Source organism: Convolutriloba macropyga, chromosome 5 (genome assembly GCF_964194025.1).
Source record: "Convolutriloba macropyga chromosome 5, txConMacr16.3, whole genome shotgun sequence".
Lineage (NCBI taxonomy): Eukaryota > Metazoa > Xenacoelomorpha > Acoela > Convolutidae > Convolutriloba > Convolutriloba macropyga.
Genome location: NC_134472.1, coordinates 57,194,628 through 57,213,328, shown reverse-complemented (window position 1 = coordinate 57,213,328; position 18,701 = coordinate 57,194,628). Strand labels below are relative to the sequence as shown.

The 18,701-nt window shown below is 37.4% G+C and overlaps 1 protein-coding gene across 2 annotated transcripts in view; it reads right to left on the bottom strand.

Moving 5' to 3' along the window:
* Window positions 1–2,165: 2,165 nt before the first annotated feature.
* The window catches only part of LOC142339493 (FERM, ARHGEF and pleckstrin domain-containing protein 1-like), a 95,606-nt gene continuing 79,070 nt past the window's right edge, over window positions 2,166–18,701 (bottom strand). For both annotated transcript variants that reach the window (XM_075389554.1, XM_075389555.1), the window contains 10 exons: window positions 12,702–12,791; window positions 12,269–12,402; window positions 11,832–11,922; window positions 10,949–11,248; window positions 10,450–10,571; window positions 9,984–10,098; window positions 9,589–9,790; window positions 8,954–9,165; window positions 8,555–8,662; window positions 2,166–3,996 (listed from right to left, as the gene is read on the bottom strand). In XM_075389554.1, the coding sequence (XP_075245669.1) occupies window positions 3,802–3,996; window positions 8,555–8,662; window positions 8,954–9,165; window positions 9,589–9,790; window positions 9,984–10,098; window positions 10,450–10,571; window positions 10,949–11,248; window positions 11,832–11,922; window positions 12,269–12,402; window positions 12,702–12,791 (1,569 nt within the window). In that variant the 3' untranslated portion in view covers window positions 2,166–3,801. The remainder of the gene's footprint in view (window positions 3,997–8,554; window positions 8,663–8,953; window positions 9,166–9,588; window positions 9,791–9,983; window positions 10,099–10,449; window positions 10,572–10,948; window positions 11,249–11,831; window positions 11,923–12,268; window positions 12,403–12,701; window positions 12,792–18,701) is intronic.

Below are 18,701 nucleotides of genomic sequence, written 5' to 3'. Positions count from 1 at the left end.
CAACAAATAAAGACAAAAATAAAAAAAATGGTTCTGCTAGAAAACGGTGTCGAAGCCATTGGAACTATAAGCTATTCACTAAAAAAATGATATGTTCAACTGTTCCTTGCTTTCAAACGCCAATAATCTGATAACTGACCTGTCAAAAAGTTCAAAAAAATTGAAAATTTGTCAAACAATCAAAATTTTCCTAAGACTCGTAGTGGAAAAGCCTAAAGGAAACGTGAATTAAAAACGAGAATAAAAAAAATTAATCCTTTAAAAAAATAATAAAAAGTCTTGGCTGAGCTTAAATTGAAAAAACACCAAAAAAGAGGGAAGAATGGAAAACTCTGTAATCCGTTGTTTATTTTGAAAGCAATTTCGTTTAAAAGTCAAAACTACTATAAGCGTTTGACTACAAAACTAGATAGTTTTTTGAATTCTATAAAAACAATTGGATCTGTCATTTTTGAGTCTTGGTTTGAATTGTTCAGTTCGTTAGTTAACAAAACACAAAGCGACTGATTACAATCCGAACTAATTTTTGAGTGTAAAAAACAGCGACTAATAAAAAACTAACATTGCCAATGCTGTTCGTCCATCAAAAACACGTAATTTTTTTTTAGAATTTGAGTGAAAAGGATAATTTGACAAAAAATGACACATTTTGCATAGTTATAGAAAATTTAATCAAATTTAAGTTGAAGAGCACTCTCAAAGGAAGCGCAGGTAAAACTTTCCCCTTTTTAGAGTTAACAAAGACAGCAGTTTTTAAGTGCGTTTATCCGGGAATTTCAAACGAAGTGCACTGATTATTTTGTGCCATTTTTGATGAAAAAGGCCAAATTTTGAACCAATTAGCTAACATTTTAGTCAACAAAATGGATCGAGCAGTTCAACAAAACTGCTATCTGTCGAGGTAAAATCAACAACACTATCGCTAAAAAATTTTTCGGCAAAATGGGCAAACAAATTTCGTTAACATGCAAAAATGTGAATAAGAACAATAAAAATCAGTCAAATACTCACAAAACTTAAAACCTTGATAACTCCGTGAAAAAAAACGGAACTCAAAAAATGTGAAGTATATTTTGTTGGCTAGAACGGCTTTCTAAGGATACTGCGCACCACCCTCTGCGCTGAATATATCGGCGAAAATTGATTTAATAGAAACCCATTTGAGTATATAGTTCCTCTCCCAGTAAAGTAGTCAAGTAGGTCCGAACAACAAGATCACAAAAACAGTTGAGCATTAAAATCGAAATTAAAAAAATCAGACATAAGTTTCGCGGTTAACTTAAAGCATGTTTAATTGCGTTTGTGCTACAAACAGTTTTTATATTTTTTTGGATTTCAAATACGCATCCACCCTTATAAATGTTTATGCTCTGTTTGTCTCAGGATGATTTAAAAGTGTTTAATTGGCTACCGAAAAATTTGTGAAAAAGGAAACAGACTAGCGTGCGCCGGTTGACAATCTTGCTCATGTGACAATCTTGACATTTATGTGCATGTGGCTGCTTCTGTCAGAAACTTTTTTAAATTCGCATCACAGAGCAGCATTGACTCATTTTGCCCTTTTTCAAAAATTAACAAGGCAGCAAACTAAATGGTAATTCCCGAGGTGTTGCAAATTTCCACTTTTTGGATGGCCTCTAAAAATTTTTCAAGCCTATCAATGACTTCATGATTTTACCAAGAGCCATGAACTTAGTTTTGAAACCATTCATAATCATAACGGTTGTATTCGGTGCTTTATTTGTACATTAGGTTACTCAAACTTAAGTTAAAAGTGCCCATGAGCCTAGCAAAAAAGCACCATTCTAACCCTCTGTCCAGAAAAAATCAAGTCTTTGATCCTCTCTGCCAAGCGACTTCAAGTCTTGCGTCTTTTCTGACAAGAGGTCACCAAGTCTTGGGAATCTTCACAGTGACCCAAGACTTGGAATTTCTCTGGGCAGCCCCCCCCCCCCACGCGTCTTGATTTTTTTCTCAATAGAAACCTCTATGAGGTCTATGAATGAGATCGACTATGAATGTTCTCTTAGCAGCCTTGTATTTGACCTGATCAGACTCTGAATCAGGGCTGGAAACTTCCCCGATCGTCTCTGAATCAGGCCTGGAAATTTCCCTGATAGTCTCTGTAGATATGGTACGGGAGCCAAAAAATAAAAAAATAAGCATGATCTACAAAAATTAATTCATGATTTAGACAAAGTATTGCGCATGAGAACAACATTAGGACGAATTAGGACAGCATAATTCTCACACATACAAGAACTGTCACCTCTCCTCTGCTTTTGTGCATCATAATCAGAATCAAATCAATGAAATAATATCCATAACATCACAATACAACATACAATACGATACAATCGATCGATACTCTCTTTGGCAAGGGAAATTCGAAGAATCATAACAATAGTAATTAATTAAAATTTCATTACAAACACGAAAGTAAATTACAAGCGTAAAGGTAAGTTTGCTTAACTTAACTCCACGTAAAGACAAATTATCATCAATCAGAAAAAGTATTTAGTGATGTTTAATAAAAATTTGAACACTAAGCTACAGGGTTATTTTATTTACTGCAATCAAACGTTAAAAATATGCAGAAATTTGTAATAAAAATGAACATAGAATAAAATTTAATCGCAATCATTTTTGTTAAACTTTTTTTTTTCCTGAAATTCAAATTTTCACAACCCAACAACAACTTCGCATTAAATCACCAACATCGACACGACTTGACTTTTTAGCACCAAACGACTCAAGACCAAATGACACAGTTTACAGATTTAAAATATTTATTTCGAATTAATGTAATTAATGAATGACCTTCAAAGAATAACAATGCACATATGTCAACAGCAAAATTATTTCAAATTAAAGTTTGCACGATGTCAGTAAAGATTGTTAAGGCTAAATTTGTCAACAACTTAGGAAGGTTGCCGAGCATTGTATAAATGTTCAATTAAAGTGATTTACATTTCTAAAATGTAAAATGGCTTAAAATGATCAAAGACGCAACAGAAAAATAAAATTTGAAGAATGTACATCAAATCAGAAAATTTCTCTACACCACTGTTTTTAGAAATAAAATTGAGCATCACGTTTCAACCCAGTGCGTAAACTCACCTCTAAAGAAGTCAAAAACAGTGTATAAATTTGTATCATTTCTCAAGGCTATAATTTTGAAAACCTTACTTGAATGCGAAGCGTGGTCAAGTCGTTGGCACACTGGGTTGGTAAATTATGTGACAAATAGTGTAAAATTTGGTAAAAATTGACAGTATTTCTAAAAGGAAAGAGGAAAAGCAACAAAATTTAGATATACATTTACGTTTTAAAATTGAAAAATTGTTTATCAATAGTCTCCATTGTAATCAGTGTTAGTAAAAGTTTCAGATCAAAGAAACGTCTCAAAAATGTTGCTGTTAAATCGGATTTCGAGAAATTTGATATCAATTGACCGTGATTTGATTTTGCTGAATGTGAACTAGACCCAATATTTGAGACCCAATACTACGCATAATATAATGCCATTCTTTCTTCAGCTGTGAATAATTTTATCAGTTGTTGGACAACGGTCGCCACCGTACGTTAATCTGTACATAAACTTTGTGAACAATGAAATTTGTAGTTTTTCGACATCGAAGTTATTTCCAATGTTAAAAATCGATTTCCAGATCATTGCTGCACACCCATTGCAGGTCTAACCACAATTTAAAAAATGTTGTCAGGTCGAGAGGTTTTAGATGTATTGACAGAAGAAGCGAAACTGAGATCTAGTCACATTTTTCTCTGAATGAGAGTTGATTAATTAGAAGAGTTTGTTGCACATCCGATGACCTCCAGCCATCGATTGAATGTGTACTGGCTCTCTGCTCTGAAGAAGTAGACGTGTGTCTTGAACTGCAGTTTGAACACGTAGTCTTTCTGTATGTTGTCAGCTGGCTCTGGCATTGTGATACAATAGCCCAGCAAAGGCAGTGAGGCCAATGGGAAGTCGTCCTGCAACAATAAAACTCAAATCATAATTGAGAATTCATAAAGACTGTTTCGGCATAAAACATTTGCTTTGTTTTTATTTTGTGTGTTTTAAATTTCTGAAAGACCTAAAGAGAGATAACGTATTCAAAAACGAAAATAACGAAACATGGTAATAATCTCATATATTTGTTATTCTCTAAAATTTGCATCAAATAACTAATCATTACCCCATTACGTCTGGCGAATAGCTCTCAAACAACCGGCGAGCGGTTGGCTTCCTCAGCAGCTAGCAAGGGGGGTGGGGAGGGTACACCGGGGGGCTGGCGCAACTGGGGTGGGGGCAACAGTGGGGGGGGGGGTCTTCAACCAACAAGAACCACCCTTCACACCATAAGTCTCCAAAAAGTTTCTTTGAATCGCATTTGGAGACTAGTGAGCTGAAAGGCTCTAAGAGCACTTAATGCCCACTGGGCGCTACCTGTTTATCCCGGTTTTGAGGAAGAAAAGTCAAATGAGTCAGACGAAAAATCGGTAAAGCAAAAAATTGCATAAACAAAAGAACAACAGGGCTAATATAATTGCTACAAACTTCGTTTGAGAGCAATTAAAAATCATTCAAAAAAATTACTTTTCAATATTTTTTTCAAAACCATAGCGCTCATTTTAGTCACGATCCTTAATAGGTAACACAACTTTCGTTGAAGAGGAATCCTCTTTCAAAAAAAAGCAGTTTGCGAGAGGCCTGAAAATTAACAAAACAGTTGTTTTGAGGTTTGCAGAGTGAACATAGGTAATAAGGAAAACAAGCGTCAGACAAAACAAAAAAAAACACGATCACCACAATATAGCTATGCTTAGCTTACAGCTATAAAAATAGAGAAACTAACATTCTGCTACCCCTATAATCACTCAAGGAAAACAAAATTTGAAACCATTTTTTTTTCAAAATTGCTACTAGCAAGACCATAGAAAGGCAAACTAGCACGGCCTGAAAAACCTCAAATAAAATGCTAAGTAAAATTGAATTCCATATGAACTAAATATTTTACGAACGACGAAGGCCCTCATCAATCAGTTTGCGACCAATTAATGAGAAAACAACGAACAAAATACTTGGCTCCCCTTTTAACTGAAACGTAAATCTTCCCAACAAATTCAGTACGCTGTACAATCAAACATCAACAGCAACTGGTAGGCCGAAACGAGATTAAATGCTCATGCGCTTTACCAGTATACTTTCGTATTTATTTCGCTCGAAGAGTTGAAGAAACTTTAAAAAAAGACTTGTTGTTTATAAAGACCGGCATATCGCTGGAAAATAGCTATGACAGTTTTGTAAACTTGGCAAAAAAGGAAAATGAGACGAGAAAAAACGTCAAAAATTAAACTGTATTTCAGCTGAAAAATTATTCCATAGTAAATTATCTCGCTCAAACTTGCGACGACTTCAGACATTATCAATCGAAGAAGTACTAAAGAAGGTGGGTTGCAATTGAAGCTCGCTTCTAAGTGAGCAAAAAAGCACAAAAAAGGCACAATATCTTTGGCTAAAAAGGATCTTTGAAGATAGTGAGCAATAAAATCTCTGATAAAGTGCAAGAAATCAAGAAAACTCAATTTAGAACTTCATGCAACCTGCCAACATCACTAAACTCCAAAACAAAGTCCAATAACACAACACCTAGTGCGAGGCAACACAGCAAGTTGATTGCCAAAAATAGCTGTAATAGCTTTCTAGACCTGCAGTTGCAAAAAGACAATAAAAAGTAAGACCGAAGCAGATAAACGTCAATTTTGAAAATTTATAACGGAAAAGTCATAGAATTTAGAAGAAATTTAGAAGAAATTGTATAACGTAAGTATTGTGTCTACTAGTTTCCCTCAAATAACCTTTACACCATAAGATAAGTCTCCAAAACAGTTTGAGCTGAAACAGAGCTGAAAGGCTCTAAGAGCACTTAATGCCCGCTGGGCGCTACCTGTTTATCCCATTTTTGATGACAAAAGTCAAAATTGTCAGACGAAAAATCGGATAAAAAAGACCGACTCGACTAATTTAATTGCCACAAACTTCGTTTGAGAGGAAATAAATAGTTCGCCAAAAAACAAACAAAACAATCGACTAAGGTCGGGCGAATTGCTCTCAAACGACCGGCGAGCGGTTGGCTTCGTCAGTAGCTAACCACAGTTTAGAGACGCTAGCTTTAGATTAACTGAGGGGGCGTATGGTGAGCTCAGCGTGGGTGCACCGCAGCCGGGGTGCAAAAATGGATAGGGGGGACTGATGTGGGGGCGGTGAGTGGATGCAGGTGTGGGATCAATTTCTAAGAACAGCCATTCACACCATAAGTATAAGTCTCCAAAACAGTTTCTGTTAATAGCATACTTGAAGACTAGTGGGCTGAACGACTCTTAGAGAACTTTATGCAATTTGGGCGCTACCTCCTTATCCCATTACTGAAGACGAAAGTCAAATGGATCAGGCGAAAAATCAGTCAAGCCAAAAATTGCATAAGTGACAAACAGCATTCAAATATTTGCTACAAATAGCTTTTGAGAGCAATTAACAACGATTTCCTAAAAAGTGCCCATTAAGTCATTTATGATAAAAATTTATTCAACATTTCTTCTATAACTCATTGTTAATGAGGATCAGAGATGATGAAATTAAGCCACATAACAGCAGCTGAAGTGCGGCATCGAAAGAGAAAGAGAGAGAGAGAGAGAGAGTGAGAGATAAAATGTGAACGAGAAAGAGAAGGACAGAATCCCCAACAAAAAGAGAAAGAGATAGGAACATTTTCCATGATGGGATTCTACTCTGCAACATTTTGTTTTCTAGCCTTGTTAGTAAATAATTCATATAGAAAAACTGAAACAGGCAAAATTTTTAAAAAAAATCAAAACCATTTTTTGTCTCAAAAGTTCTGTCAAGTGACCGATCTCCAAGATCTAAAAAACTTCGTTGGCCAGTAATGGTCGTTAAACTCAGAAAAGGACAAAAGTTGAAATTTGAAACAATTGCAAATTTTAAAAAAATCTTGCTTAAATTCCAAAAAATAATATTTTAAGAACCCTTTCATTGTGTCAAGAGACTATCTAGTATCCCTGTTTCAAGCCAGAAATAGTGTCACTGTCTCAAAAAGATCCATACACTTGGAACATGATAAACATAGCCGGCAGATTGCCGGAATAGCTGCGAAATAGACTTGCGTGCCGTAAAATACAGATGGAAAAAGATACAGAAGTGAGTTGATAATAGTTATCGCCGCCGCCGCCTATAAAACTTACAAGTATATTTCAAAGGAGGTTGTTTTTGGGTGCAAAAAAATTTTCCCTGTCGGGTCTCGAACCGGCGATCTCCGTATTAACAGCCAGTCGCCTTAACCACTCGGCTGTCGGACCATACAATCTGTTTTCTTACAATCAACTTTGTTTTAGGAACAGATTCTGTTTCTGAATAACCGCAATTTAGGTCACGCAGAAAGCGTGAAATCAAGCGCGAAAAAGCCATTTAAGCAGTGACGAGACAGAATGTTCTAGAACAAATGTAAAACGAAAATGAAGCGTCAGACGACGAAACAAAAAAAAACCAAGAGCACCGCAATATAGCTACGCTCAGCTTACAGCTTCGCAGCTATAAAAAATTTCCCAAAATTTGAAAAAATTTTATCAAAACATTATTTGTTGAGTTATTAAAAAGTTTGATCACCGGTCCATTAACTCTAGAAACTATGCACAAGCTTATTATCAAACCGCGGATGAGGTCCCAGGACCCGTGGTGCCGAGAAAAATTCAAAAACATGAAAAAATTGCAAATATTTTAAAAAATTGCAGAAATTCGTGATATTAAAATTTTGAAAAATTCCATTACATCTATAAATTATGCAGTTACATATTATCAGACCCTAGGAATTAAATACTACAATTGCCACTGAAGCAACTTTCTTTTGAATTTCAAACACAAAGCCAACAAAATCATCAATAATCCGAAAAGTAAATTACTGAAGGAGCACGGAAAGGCTTATTTTAGAAAAGAAATATGCAATCAAAACAAGATTTGATAAGAATTGGGCGACAAACTGGCATTCGGTTATGTAAAAAATCATAAAAGAGAAATATCTGATGTTGAAAACTGAAAAACGGAATCCCAGATTTATATCCACCATTCTGTCGTGAACACATTTAAAAGTCTAAACATTTAAAATATTATTCATTCAATACCAACACAATGGGAACAAAATGGGCTAGCGTCACAAAAATTACTCTCGACCGACTCGGGCTAAAACCTATTGCAGCCTTCTGTAGTCGTTGGGGTTAGTCTTTACAATTGATACACGTTTACAATAATATATCTGCAACTTCGAGAGCCATTAAAAGCCGGTCTCGCTCAGCAAAAATTAATTGACACGGCAATTTTGCTCACTTTTGCTTTTAGGTCAAAACGCCGCCTGAACACATTACTACTCCTCGAGCTGTAAAAAAAACAGAGAAGGCCAATAATATCGCCACCCAGCTATCGCTGTCGCAGCTAACAATAAACCGTTGATGCTGAGCAATATGAAGGAAGAGTACTTACGTGGTATGTCTTGTAGAAGAAAAGGCAGAAGTTGGTGAAGACAACCCAAAGTTTCTGCCAGCCATTGCTGTTCTTGAATTTCCTTAGCAGGTAGCCACTCAACTGGTTCTGAAAAAACTTCCACGCATTATTGAGTAGTTGACACAGAATTTGAACAAAAGGGGCAAATTATAAGACCTTTATCCTTCTTGAGCCTCCAAATATTTTAGGATACTATACTGAACGGTTTCTCCGGCCACATCAACCGGAAGCGAGATGACAGCTTAAAATTGATACTTTACACAAATTGATATTATACTAGTATAAGGTGGCATCGTGGGGGTTTTAAAAACAATTGGTCTTTGAACCAAAATTCTGCATTTTTTGAGGGGGAAACATGGAGCAAAAGACAGTACTTACATGTACACTTTTGATGTGGTCGTTCATGGATACGCTGGTCTGTCTGTGCCAGCAGACGTGCATTGTGGTGTTGCTTCTGTGGTACGACACCTTGTCTGGTCCACTGCCACCTGGACCTCCTCCTCCCCCCTCCTCCTCTGACTCTTGAGTCTCCGAGGCCATCCCACTCTCTATGTGTGAAGATGTTCCTCCGTCCAGTGGCGTATGGATACCTGAAGGAGGGCAGACACTTTGATTGCAAACTTGCTAACTTAAACAACTTTCACAAAGCTTAGTTTTTGCTCTCGGAGAAGCTTCATCTACCTAGAACATGAACAGTAAAAACGCGTTTCACGGTAATCTAAAGTCACAGCATCAAAACACAGACCTCATACGTTTCATTTAATGAAAATTGCAATTTTTAGGACCAATCCTTTCGTACTCAACTGTCAGCTAAGAATCAATGCTCACAAAACGCGCCAGCGGCAGTGAACTGATCCATCACTATAACATGCAAACCTCACTCCTTCGATCTCCGCTATCACACCAAAACCTTCCAGAAACTATTACAATTAAAGCAAGCGCGTTGTAGCAATCAATATACTTCTAAGACTGCGTCTCTAACTCTACCTACGGAAACCTTGACCACGACAGACCTGTCTTGGAATCTGAGGATGAGTCAATGACTAGTGACTGTGGGGCGATATTCATCTGGGTGCAGTGCTGGATTGCATCTCTCAAATCGTTCATCCACAGCTCCTTCTCCTTGTCAGAACTGGCAGCCAGCACCACACTAGAGTCAGCATTGAAGTGCAGGGTGAATGTGTATGCACTGTCCGCATCTCCCTCCCCTGAGACCTACATGTACAACACAACCAATGGTAACTATCTACCTCCACCATGAGCAACCACGCCCCAATCTAATTAAAGCGAATACAAAAGTTGATTACGGTAGGAATTTCTCTTATTCAGCGCCGCATGCGGAAATCATTGCCAAGGTTACGACTTTCTTGGTATAGAATTTGGCACAGTGCAATCAATGTTGACTTACACTGCAGTTGATGAGGTCTATTCTGCCGTGTACTCTGAACTGATTGGTTGATGTCACACCCAATGAGCTGTAGAGAAGTACATCAGAGAATAGGAAGAACATCCTCTGTTGATACCTGCTCACAAAACACACAAGATAACGGTACTGAAGACATAACCTAAACACCTAACCCTGTCCAACATTGCCTTTCAATTTAATTGAAAATTAGATTTACAAAAAGCGAAGAACAATCCAATGACCGTGAAACGCTACGAAGATGTCAGCTTCAAATATGATGGAGAAAATTTTGATACACAACTGGTCATTCCAAAATCTACACCCTCTGTAAATGAAAACGGGAGCGCGTGCTCTCCAAATTATTAGACCACCTATATACAAGGTTTATAAGTTCAACATGGAGATTTTTTGAGTGATTTATGTGCAGTTAGGCATGATTGCACAGCGAGAGAATGAAGAGCGGAATTACCTGTTTCTACTCTTGCTCTGTTTGTAGAGAGATCCCTCCCTCACTAGTCTCCTCTCGTCACTCATAAGATTCTTCACTCCCAACAGATCTCTCTGCAGCTCCGCTAACTTCTGATTGTGCTCCTATCACAAAAATTATTCTTCAATTCGACTTTCCAATATAATTGAAACTGTTTTGAACGATGAAAAGCTTCAAAAGTTTGCTTCATAAGTACCTATACTATCCAATAGAAAGAGACGTTTAGATGGTTTCAAACGCAATTGAAAAATATTTTCATTTAATATCACTTAACTAATTAACAAAGAATTATCACTCAAAAACAAGCAACCTTTAAGACTATAAATTTGTTATGATATGCAACAGGGATAGATTGGAATCACACAACTCGAAATCACGCATGATCCAAATCCGATTACAATCATAAAGAAGTTGTTTGTTAAGTTTTGTATTGGACTGACCGAAAGAAATTGAGAAAATCATTCAGAAACTCATAACCCACCATGATAACCAAAGACGAATTTGTCAATTGTATTAAAGGCGACAGGCACTCCATTGCCGCTTTACAGTCTGCGAAGTCTCTGTGCTCCTGAGGGTAGAACTGGAGCAACTTCTTCAGCATGAACTCATAATGCAACAGCCTCTGGGAGGGTTTGAGAAGGAAAGCAGTGAAGGGCAAGTAGCACATCTTCTGTTGCTCGAATTCTTTGAAACACTCTTCGAACTTGGAGGACTTCTCGATGTTCGATTCCAACTCTGACATGATTTCCACTTGGCGAGAGAGGAACGACTCATACGAGGCCTGCAATACATCATCTCTTTAATCCACTTTAATTCAATGAAACGCTAAAATTTATATAATCGTTCCATCGGTTGCCAGAAAATGATTTTGAAGTAAAGGTTACGTGACTCTGCTTGAAGTCACTGAGAACTTCTGGCGTTTATCGAGAGCCGCGAAGGGGTTCGAGATATTAAGCCAGAATGTCAAAGTGACTTCTGCAGAGTCACGTAACCATGCTTAAAACATAAAATGCGCACGTTTTAAAGTAAACGGAAGTCAACTTCTGGCTAAATTACAACTTCTGGCAGTTTAGATGCTGGCACCGCAGACTTCCGGCAATTTTAAATGTGTCCATGAGCGTTTTAAGGATTCTGACTGCTTTTTTATTTGATTAGGCTCTTTTATCAGATGTGTGCGCAATACCCAAACCATAAAATAAATTGAAAGTTTTAGACGCCCCAACGATCAATAAGTTCGGGAAATGGATGCCAAAAATTGAAGTTTTGATTATGCATCATCCTTGCTTCATGTTAGGGTCATAATCAAACAATAAACAGCAACAGACATGAACAGCAATCTTTACCACAACAAATTGTTTACTTACAGATATATTTTTGACATGTCTCAGGAGCACATCTCCAACACGCTGGTAGTCTCCCTTAAGAGGTGCATTCGTATTCTTAGATCCTCCATCCCTAAAACATACAGAACCTTCATATAAGCAGAGCAATTCCTCCACTGGCGTCTGCAAGGTTCCAAATTCAGCACTATGTAGTTATGAATACAATTAGGTCTCGAATGATGTCAGCGTTTGTTCCGTATTTAGCCAGCAATTTATCTTTATCAAACAAATACTATATGGCCTTGAGAATCTATAGTTAGAGGAAACACGCTTTGAAAAGATTATTGGTCGTCTTCTTTCAGAGCTCATCTCAGGAAGAAGGCTACCACTTTGCTTCAATTAATCAATTAATGATCTTAAAGAATGAAAGAAATAGTCTTTGGAGGGGAGGAGAGGTTTAGACAGGTAGGGAGTGGTACCATAGGTTGATACGGTTCTCGATCTCCTTGAGGAAGAAGGTGTGTGCATCTGCGATGTCTGAGAAACAGTTGAAGAAGTGCAGCTCAGAGATGCCAGGCAGACTGTGGCTGCTTTGCACTGCTGACCGGAAGCCCTGACAACACACAAACACACACACACACTCAATTCAACATTCATTAACTCAATTGTTAAATTATTCATTAACTTATATATTCCTATACATACGCAAATTTCACTATATCTCAACTTCTATAGAAGAGACGACCTTACATCATATTTAACAGCAATTTATCTAGATACTTGCAGAGATTCCAGAAGTTAATTTAGAACATGTTGAATATTTTCCAATGTAACTGACTTATATTTACACAAAAATGAATTCCTACTTGCAAAAAGTCCTGATACCTATGGAGTGCTCAATTTAATACATACCACAGTGATGACATCCAAGTCCTTTAAGTAGGTTCGTTCTGTTGAGACAATCTCTTTGGCCAGGTAGTATGACTTGCCAGCGATCACCCTCTAAACAACACGAAACACAATTGTCGCCACTCAAAATGAACACTAACTTAAAAGAAGCACTTCTGTACCATATATATTCAACTGCACTAGCAAATATTAAAGTTCCATCGAAACAGAAGGACAAACATAACCCACAAACGTCGGTCGAATTGCTCTGAAACGACCGGCGAGCGGTTGGCTTCGTCGGTAGGTGGCCACGGTTTAGTGAGGCTAGCTTTAGATTAATTAAAGGGGCGTAAAGTGAGCACAGCGGGGGTGCACCGCAGCGGGGTGCAAAAGTGGACTGGAGAACTGAAGTAGGGGCGGTGGGTGGGTGAGGGTGTGGGATCAATTACTATGAACCGCCCTTCACACCATAAGTATAAGTCTCCCAAACAGTTTCAGTTAATCGCCTCCTGAAGGTTTCGCCTACTGTTAATCGCCTACTGAAGATGTTAATCGCCTCTGTTAAAATTGAAGACTAGTGGACTGAACGCCTCTAACACAACTTTATGCAAATCGGGCGCTACCGCTTTATCCCGTTTCTGAAGGCGAAAATCAAATGGGTCAGCCGAAAAATCGGCCGAGCGAAAACTTGCATAAAAGAGACAAACAGGATTCATACATTTGCTACAAATTGCTTTTCAGAGCAATTAACAATGATTTCCTAAAAAGTGCCGGTTAAGTCATTTGTGATAAAAAAAATTCTACTAAAACTCATTTTAGTGAGATGATGACATTACGCCACATAACAGCAGCTGAAGTGCGGCATCAACAAAGAGAGAGAGAGAGAGAGAGAGAGAAAGAGATAGAGAGAGAGAGAGAGATAAAACGTGAACGGCAAAGAGAAGTAAAGAAACCGTAACCGACAAAGAGAGAAAGAGATAGGAATATTTTCAACGATGGTATTCGACTCCGCAACTTCTAGTTTTCTAGCCTTGTTAGTAAATAAATCTTACAGCAAAAAAATGAAAAGGGTTTCTAACTTCACAGTAAAAAAAAGCTCAAAACCATTTTTTGTTTCGAAAGTTCTGTCAAGTAACCCATCTCCAAGACTTTTTCGTTGGCCAGTAATGGTCGTCAAACTCAGAAAAAGACAAATACATTGAAAAATTTTGGAAAAATTGCAAAATTTAACAAATATTGCTAAAATTCACGATATCAATATCTCAAGAAACATTTCATTGTCTCAAGAGACTATCCAGTATCACTGTTTCAAGCCTGAAATAGTTCAACTGACTCAAAAAGATCCATACACTAGGAACAAAAACTTTCCGAAAACTTGAAAATTTCAAATTTTATTCAAAAAATTCTGAAAATGGAAACATAAAAAATATTGACAATTGTTTGCTTAACTCTGGAAACTATGCAGCAGCTTATTATCAGGCGTTGGAAGAGGCCCCAGTGCCCCTGGTGCCGGAAAAAATTCAAAAACATGAAAAAATTCAAATATTTTTAAATATTGCTTCAATTCGTGATATTAAAATCCTGAAAACATTGCATTACAGCAAGAAACTATGTAGTAACCTCTAATCAAACCCTATATGAGGTTCCTTGGCTCTTCGGGCTAGAAAAACCTAAAAAGCTAAAAAAAATTAAGAAAAACTTTGTGATTTTAAAAAGTTGAAAACTTATCAATGACCAGCAAAAATTTTCCATAACTTTTTATCAAAGACTACCTGAGGTTTTCTGTTCCTTGAGGCTAAAAGAAACCTGAATAATGACTTCTAAATTTCAACAGATTGAAAAAAAATGGCAAAATTGTCAAAATGCTAAAATTCGTAATGTTAAAATCTTGCAAGGCATTCCATTACATCTAGAAATTATACAATATCCTATTTTCAAACCTAAGAGGAGGATCCTTGGCTCCTGAGGCTGAAAAGCATGAAAACAAAATTTTCAAAAATTTTGAAAAAAGCAAGTTTTAACAAAAAAATTGCTAAAATTTGTGACATTAAAAAGTTGAGAAACTATTCCACCGCCAATAAAAGTTTGTCAGTAACTTAATATCTAACCCATATGGAGTTTTTCTGGCCCCATAGGTCTGGAAAGACCTGAATAAGAAAAAATAAATGTCAAAAAATGTGAAAAATTGCACCTATCGTCAAAAAAATTTGTGATGTTAAAACGTTGAAACCATTCCAGTACCACTAGAAACTATGCAGTAACCTATTACTTTCAAAAACCTTGAAAAAAATGTGCAAAATAGCATAAACGTCAGTAGCTAGAAACGGATCGGGGGTGAACCGAGGGCTGATGGGGGGTTGATGAAACAGTGGAGTGAGGGGGGTAACACCGGGCGGGGCGAGGGCTGGGGGAAATAGTGGAGGGGTCCTTGAGCAAAACCGTTTGAGCTGCAACAGAGCTCAAAGGCTCTAAGAGCACTTTGCTCGCTGGGCGCTAACTGTTTATCACGTGTTCAGGAAAAGTCAAAACCGTCAGACGAAAAATCGGTCGAGCGAAAAATCGCATAAAAGACCGACAGGACTAATATAATTGCAACAAAAATCGTTTGAGAGCAATTAAAAAAGAGGATCATGTACGCCTCATGATCCAGAGCTCGTGCAATGAGATGCTAAAAATCTCCGTCTGGCGTTAAGAGAGACTTTTTGAAAACTACCATAAGACACCTTATAAGATAATTTTTTAGTAAAAACTGAAACATTACCGACTAACGTTGGGCGCATTGCTCTCAAATGACCGGCAAGCGATTGCCTTTGTCAGTAGCTAGATACGGTTTAGTGAGGCTAGCTTAAGCATAATTAAGGGCGTGAAGTGAGCGCTGCGGAGGGGGGGGGGGTTGGTGCACCGGGGGAATTGATGGCAGGCAACGTTGTGAGGGGTAATTAGCTGCACGGTGGCACGTCCTTGCGGCCTGAACAATGTTTAGGGGTGATGTGGGAGAGGGGTGAACTCTAGGAAGCGTTCTTCACACAATGAGTATTGCCTCCAAAACAATTTCTGTGAATCGCATAATTGGAGACTAGCGAGCTGAAAAGCTCCAGGAGAACTTAAAACCCTCTCGAGCGCTACCTATTCAATCCATTTCTGAGGACCAAAAGTCAAATGGGTCAGACGGAAAATCGGACAAGCCAAAAATCGCATATAAGAAATACCACCGGCATAATATAATTGCTGCAAACTTCCGTTTGAGAGCAATTAATCATAAATAAATAAACATAACAATCTGCACAAGGTGACACAAAACAATTTTATTATTTGCGGAGATTTTTTGCAGTCTCTTCAACCAATACAATGATATAATGAGCTACCAAGGTCAATAAAAACAAATTACTAGGTTTCAGGCATTCTTATGCCCTTTAAAGCAATTGACAATCACCATTTCATATGAAGCAATCCTAGGAAAACAAACAAAACTAGCATAAGTTGGTCGCCCCCTTTTAAAAAAATTCTTTGCCTTCGTGTTTTCCAGCATCAATAATCACACACGGTAAAATTCAAGGTTATGGCGGAAAATTAATATTGAAATTTGTTACGCTGCTGAGCTAGATATAGATCTTAAAAGACAACAACTCAGAAGCGGCTAGCCGGTCGTTAATATGGATTCGAATCATTTATAACATTGGCTCAAAGCCACGTTTCAAAAACCTGATTAAGATAGGCATAACCGACTAACGTCGGGCAAATTGATCTCAAACGACTGTGGGGCGATTGGCGTTTTTAGTAGCTAGCTAGCTGCAGCACAGGGAGGCTAGCTTTAGCTTGAGGGGGAAGCGGGTAGGGTTGCGGTAAGCTTGGGGGAGGGGGTGGGTGGTGAGCGCGGAAGGGTTACGGGTGGAATTGGCATGAGGTCTAGTGAGGGTGAAGTGTTCTCATTAATTAAAATACGAGCGATTTTGCGATCAAACACATACCCGGCAGATTGGCAAAAAATAGCCGCCACTGATTCCTATAACCCAGATTGAATTGAAAAACAAAAAAAGAAAAAAAACCTGATTGATGTAAGAAAACATTTTGAAACTGCAAACTATTTTGTTTTCATTTTGTTGTTAGACATGCTCCTGGTATCTAATGAGAGGATACATGGGCTAAAAACAACAACAATAAGCATTAAAGATGTTAACTAAGACCTATTAAAGGCACGTTCAGCCATTGCTTTTCTAGCCAATTCTTGTTTTAAAGAACTGAGCAGAATGAGCGAACAAGAAAACAAACAAAGAGAAGTGGAAAAAATTGGCAAACTGAGGTAAAGCGAAACAAATATTTCATCGAAAACAAGAAAGTCCTGACACAATTCAAAAAATTCTCGTTGAAAAAAACTAAGAATAGAAGCGACTATGAATGGCTTACATAACCCATTTTAAAAAACAGATAGAAAAAAATTGAGCAAAGAGCAAATGCCTCATGTGAACAAAAAAACTATTACGAATTTCTGTCCAAAACACTGTTTTCTCACTCTACTTCAAAACCAGAGCAAAAAAAGTCACGCCGCCAAACGAAAAATTTTTCCGCTCCATTTTCTGTTTTGGCGTGACCAAAATCATCACTTCAATTTGACTTGAAACACCATGAAAATGTGAACAGATCTTTGAAAAAATGGATATATTCTTCTTGCCTCCCCCAGCTTAGTGTGCTTGTATCCTTTACGCCCACAGGTGCACGTGCCATTTTCTATATAGTAACGTGCCATAAAACAACATATAATTTGCAACAGAGCGCATAAAATACACTGTGGGGCTAAAGCAGAAAAGATCCAAAAAACATTTTACCCCAATACGATTAAAATTGTTTGAATTGTAAAAAAGGGAGCGCAATAACAACCTGCTGAGAAGATGAGGGCGGCTATCAATCAAATAAATTTGAATAAACATTTAATCAATTGCCTGGGGCTCAGAAGATGCATATATGAATGCATGCATACACAACTAGCATAGATTTGTTTACTATGTTTTTGAAGGTGTTTCTATGCGAATATTTTTACTCCGGAAACACACCAACTATTCTACATACCATATCAACACTTTTTTGGAGAAATATGTTGACTCGATTAGGAATTGCTCATCTAACTGTGGAGATGTGTTAAGATATTGCATCACAAACAATACATAATGAACAGCGCAATTTTTTAGAACTGCGCAAAATTATTCAACAAAATTTTCCTTATGGTCCAAAATCTTTATTCAGACTAATGATTATTTGCTTTTCATTTTCTCTAAACGGACAAACTTTTGGACACAGCTGGGGGACTATATTTTCCGGGAAAAGCTATTTATACAGCAAAAATTTACGACTTGTAAGCACTATAAACAAGAAACACAATGAGTTAACGTCGGACAAATTGCTATAAAACTGAGAGGGATTCTGTTGTGACCTCCTTAGCCAGTAGCGGAGAGGGTTTGACTGTAGCTTGCTATAGTTGGAGCAATAACATCACTAAGGGGTTCAAAATAATGTCAATAAAGACGCCATTTTTGGCGCATTTTGCAATTATCTTCGTAAACCCCAACCCAATTGAGTTCAGCAGTTTAAAATTAGGGATGAGATAGAGAGAGAGAGGGAGAGCAATTTATACAACGCAAAACCCAGCAGATTGCCGAAAAATACCCACCATTGATTCAAAACCTTTTAAATAGATTTTGGAGAAATTGTGATAAAAGGGGGAAACTTTTGCGTTGTTCTCTTATCATGATCCTCTAAAAAAACATCTCTCGAGTGAGCAGGAAAATTCTTCTCACCGCTGGCTTTTAGATCTCAAAAAATGAGATTGTGAGGTAAGTGATTTATGAATTAAGCATACCCATTGATTCTCATAACCGCGATTGGGAGTGAACGAAGAGAAAAATGAAAAAATGATTTTTGTACAAAAACAGTTTTGAATTTCTAAATAATTTGATGTCATTTTGTATCTGGACTTGCTCCTGTTTTTATTGAAAAGATACATTGGCTAATATCAATACCAATAAGCATTAA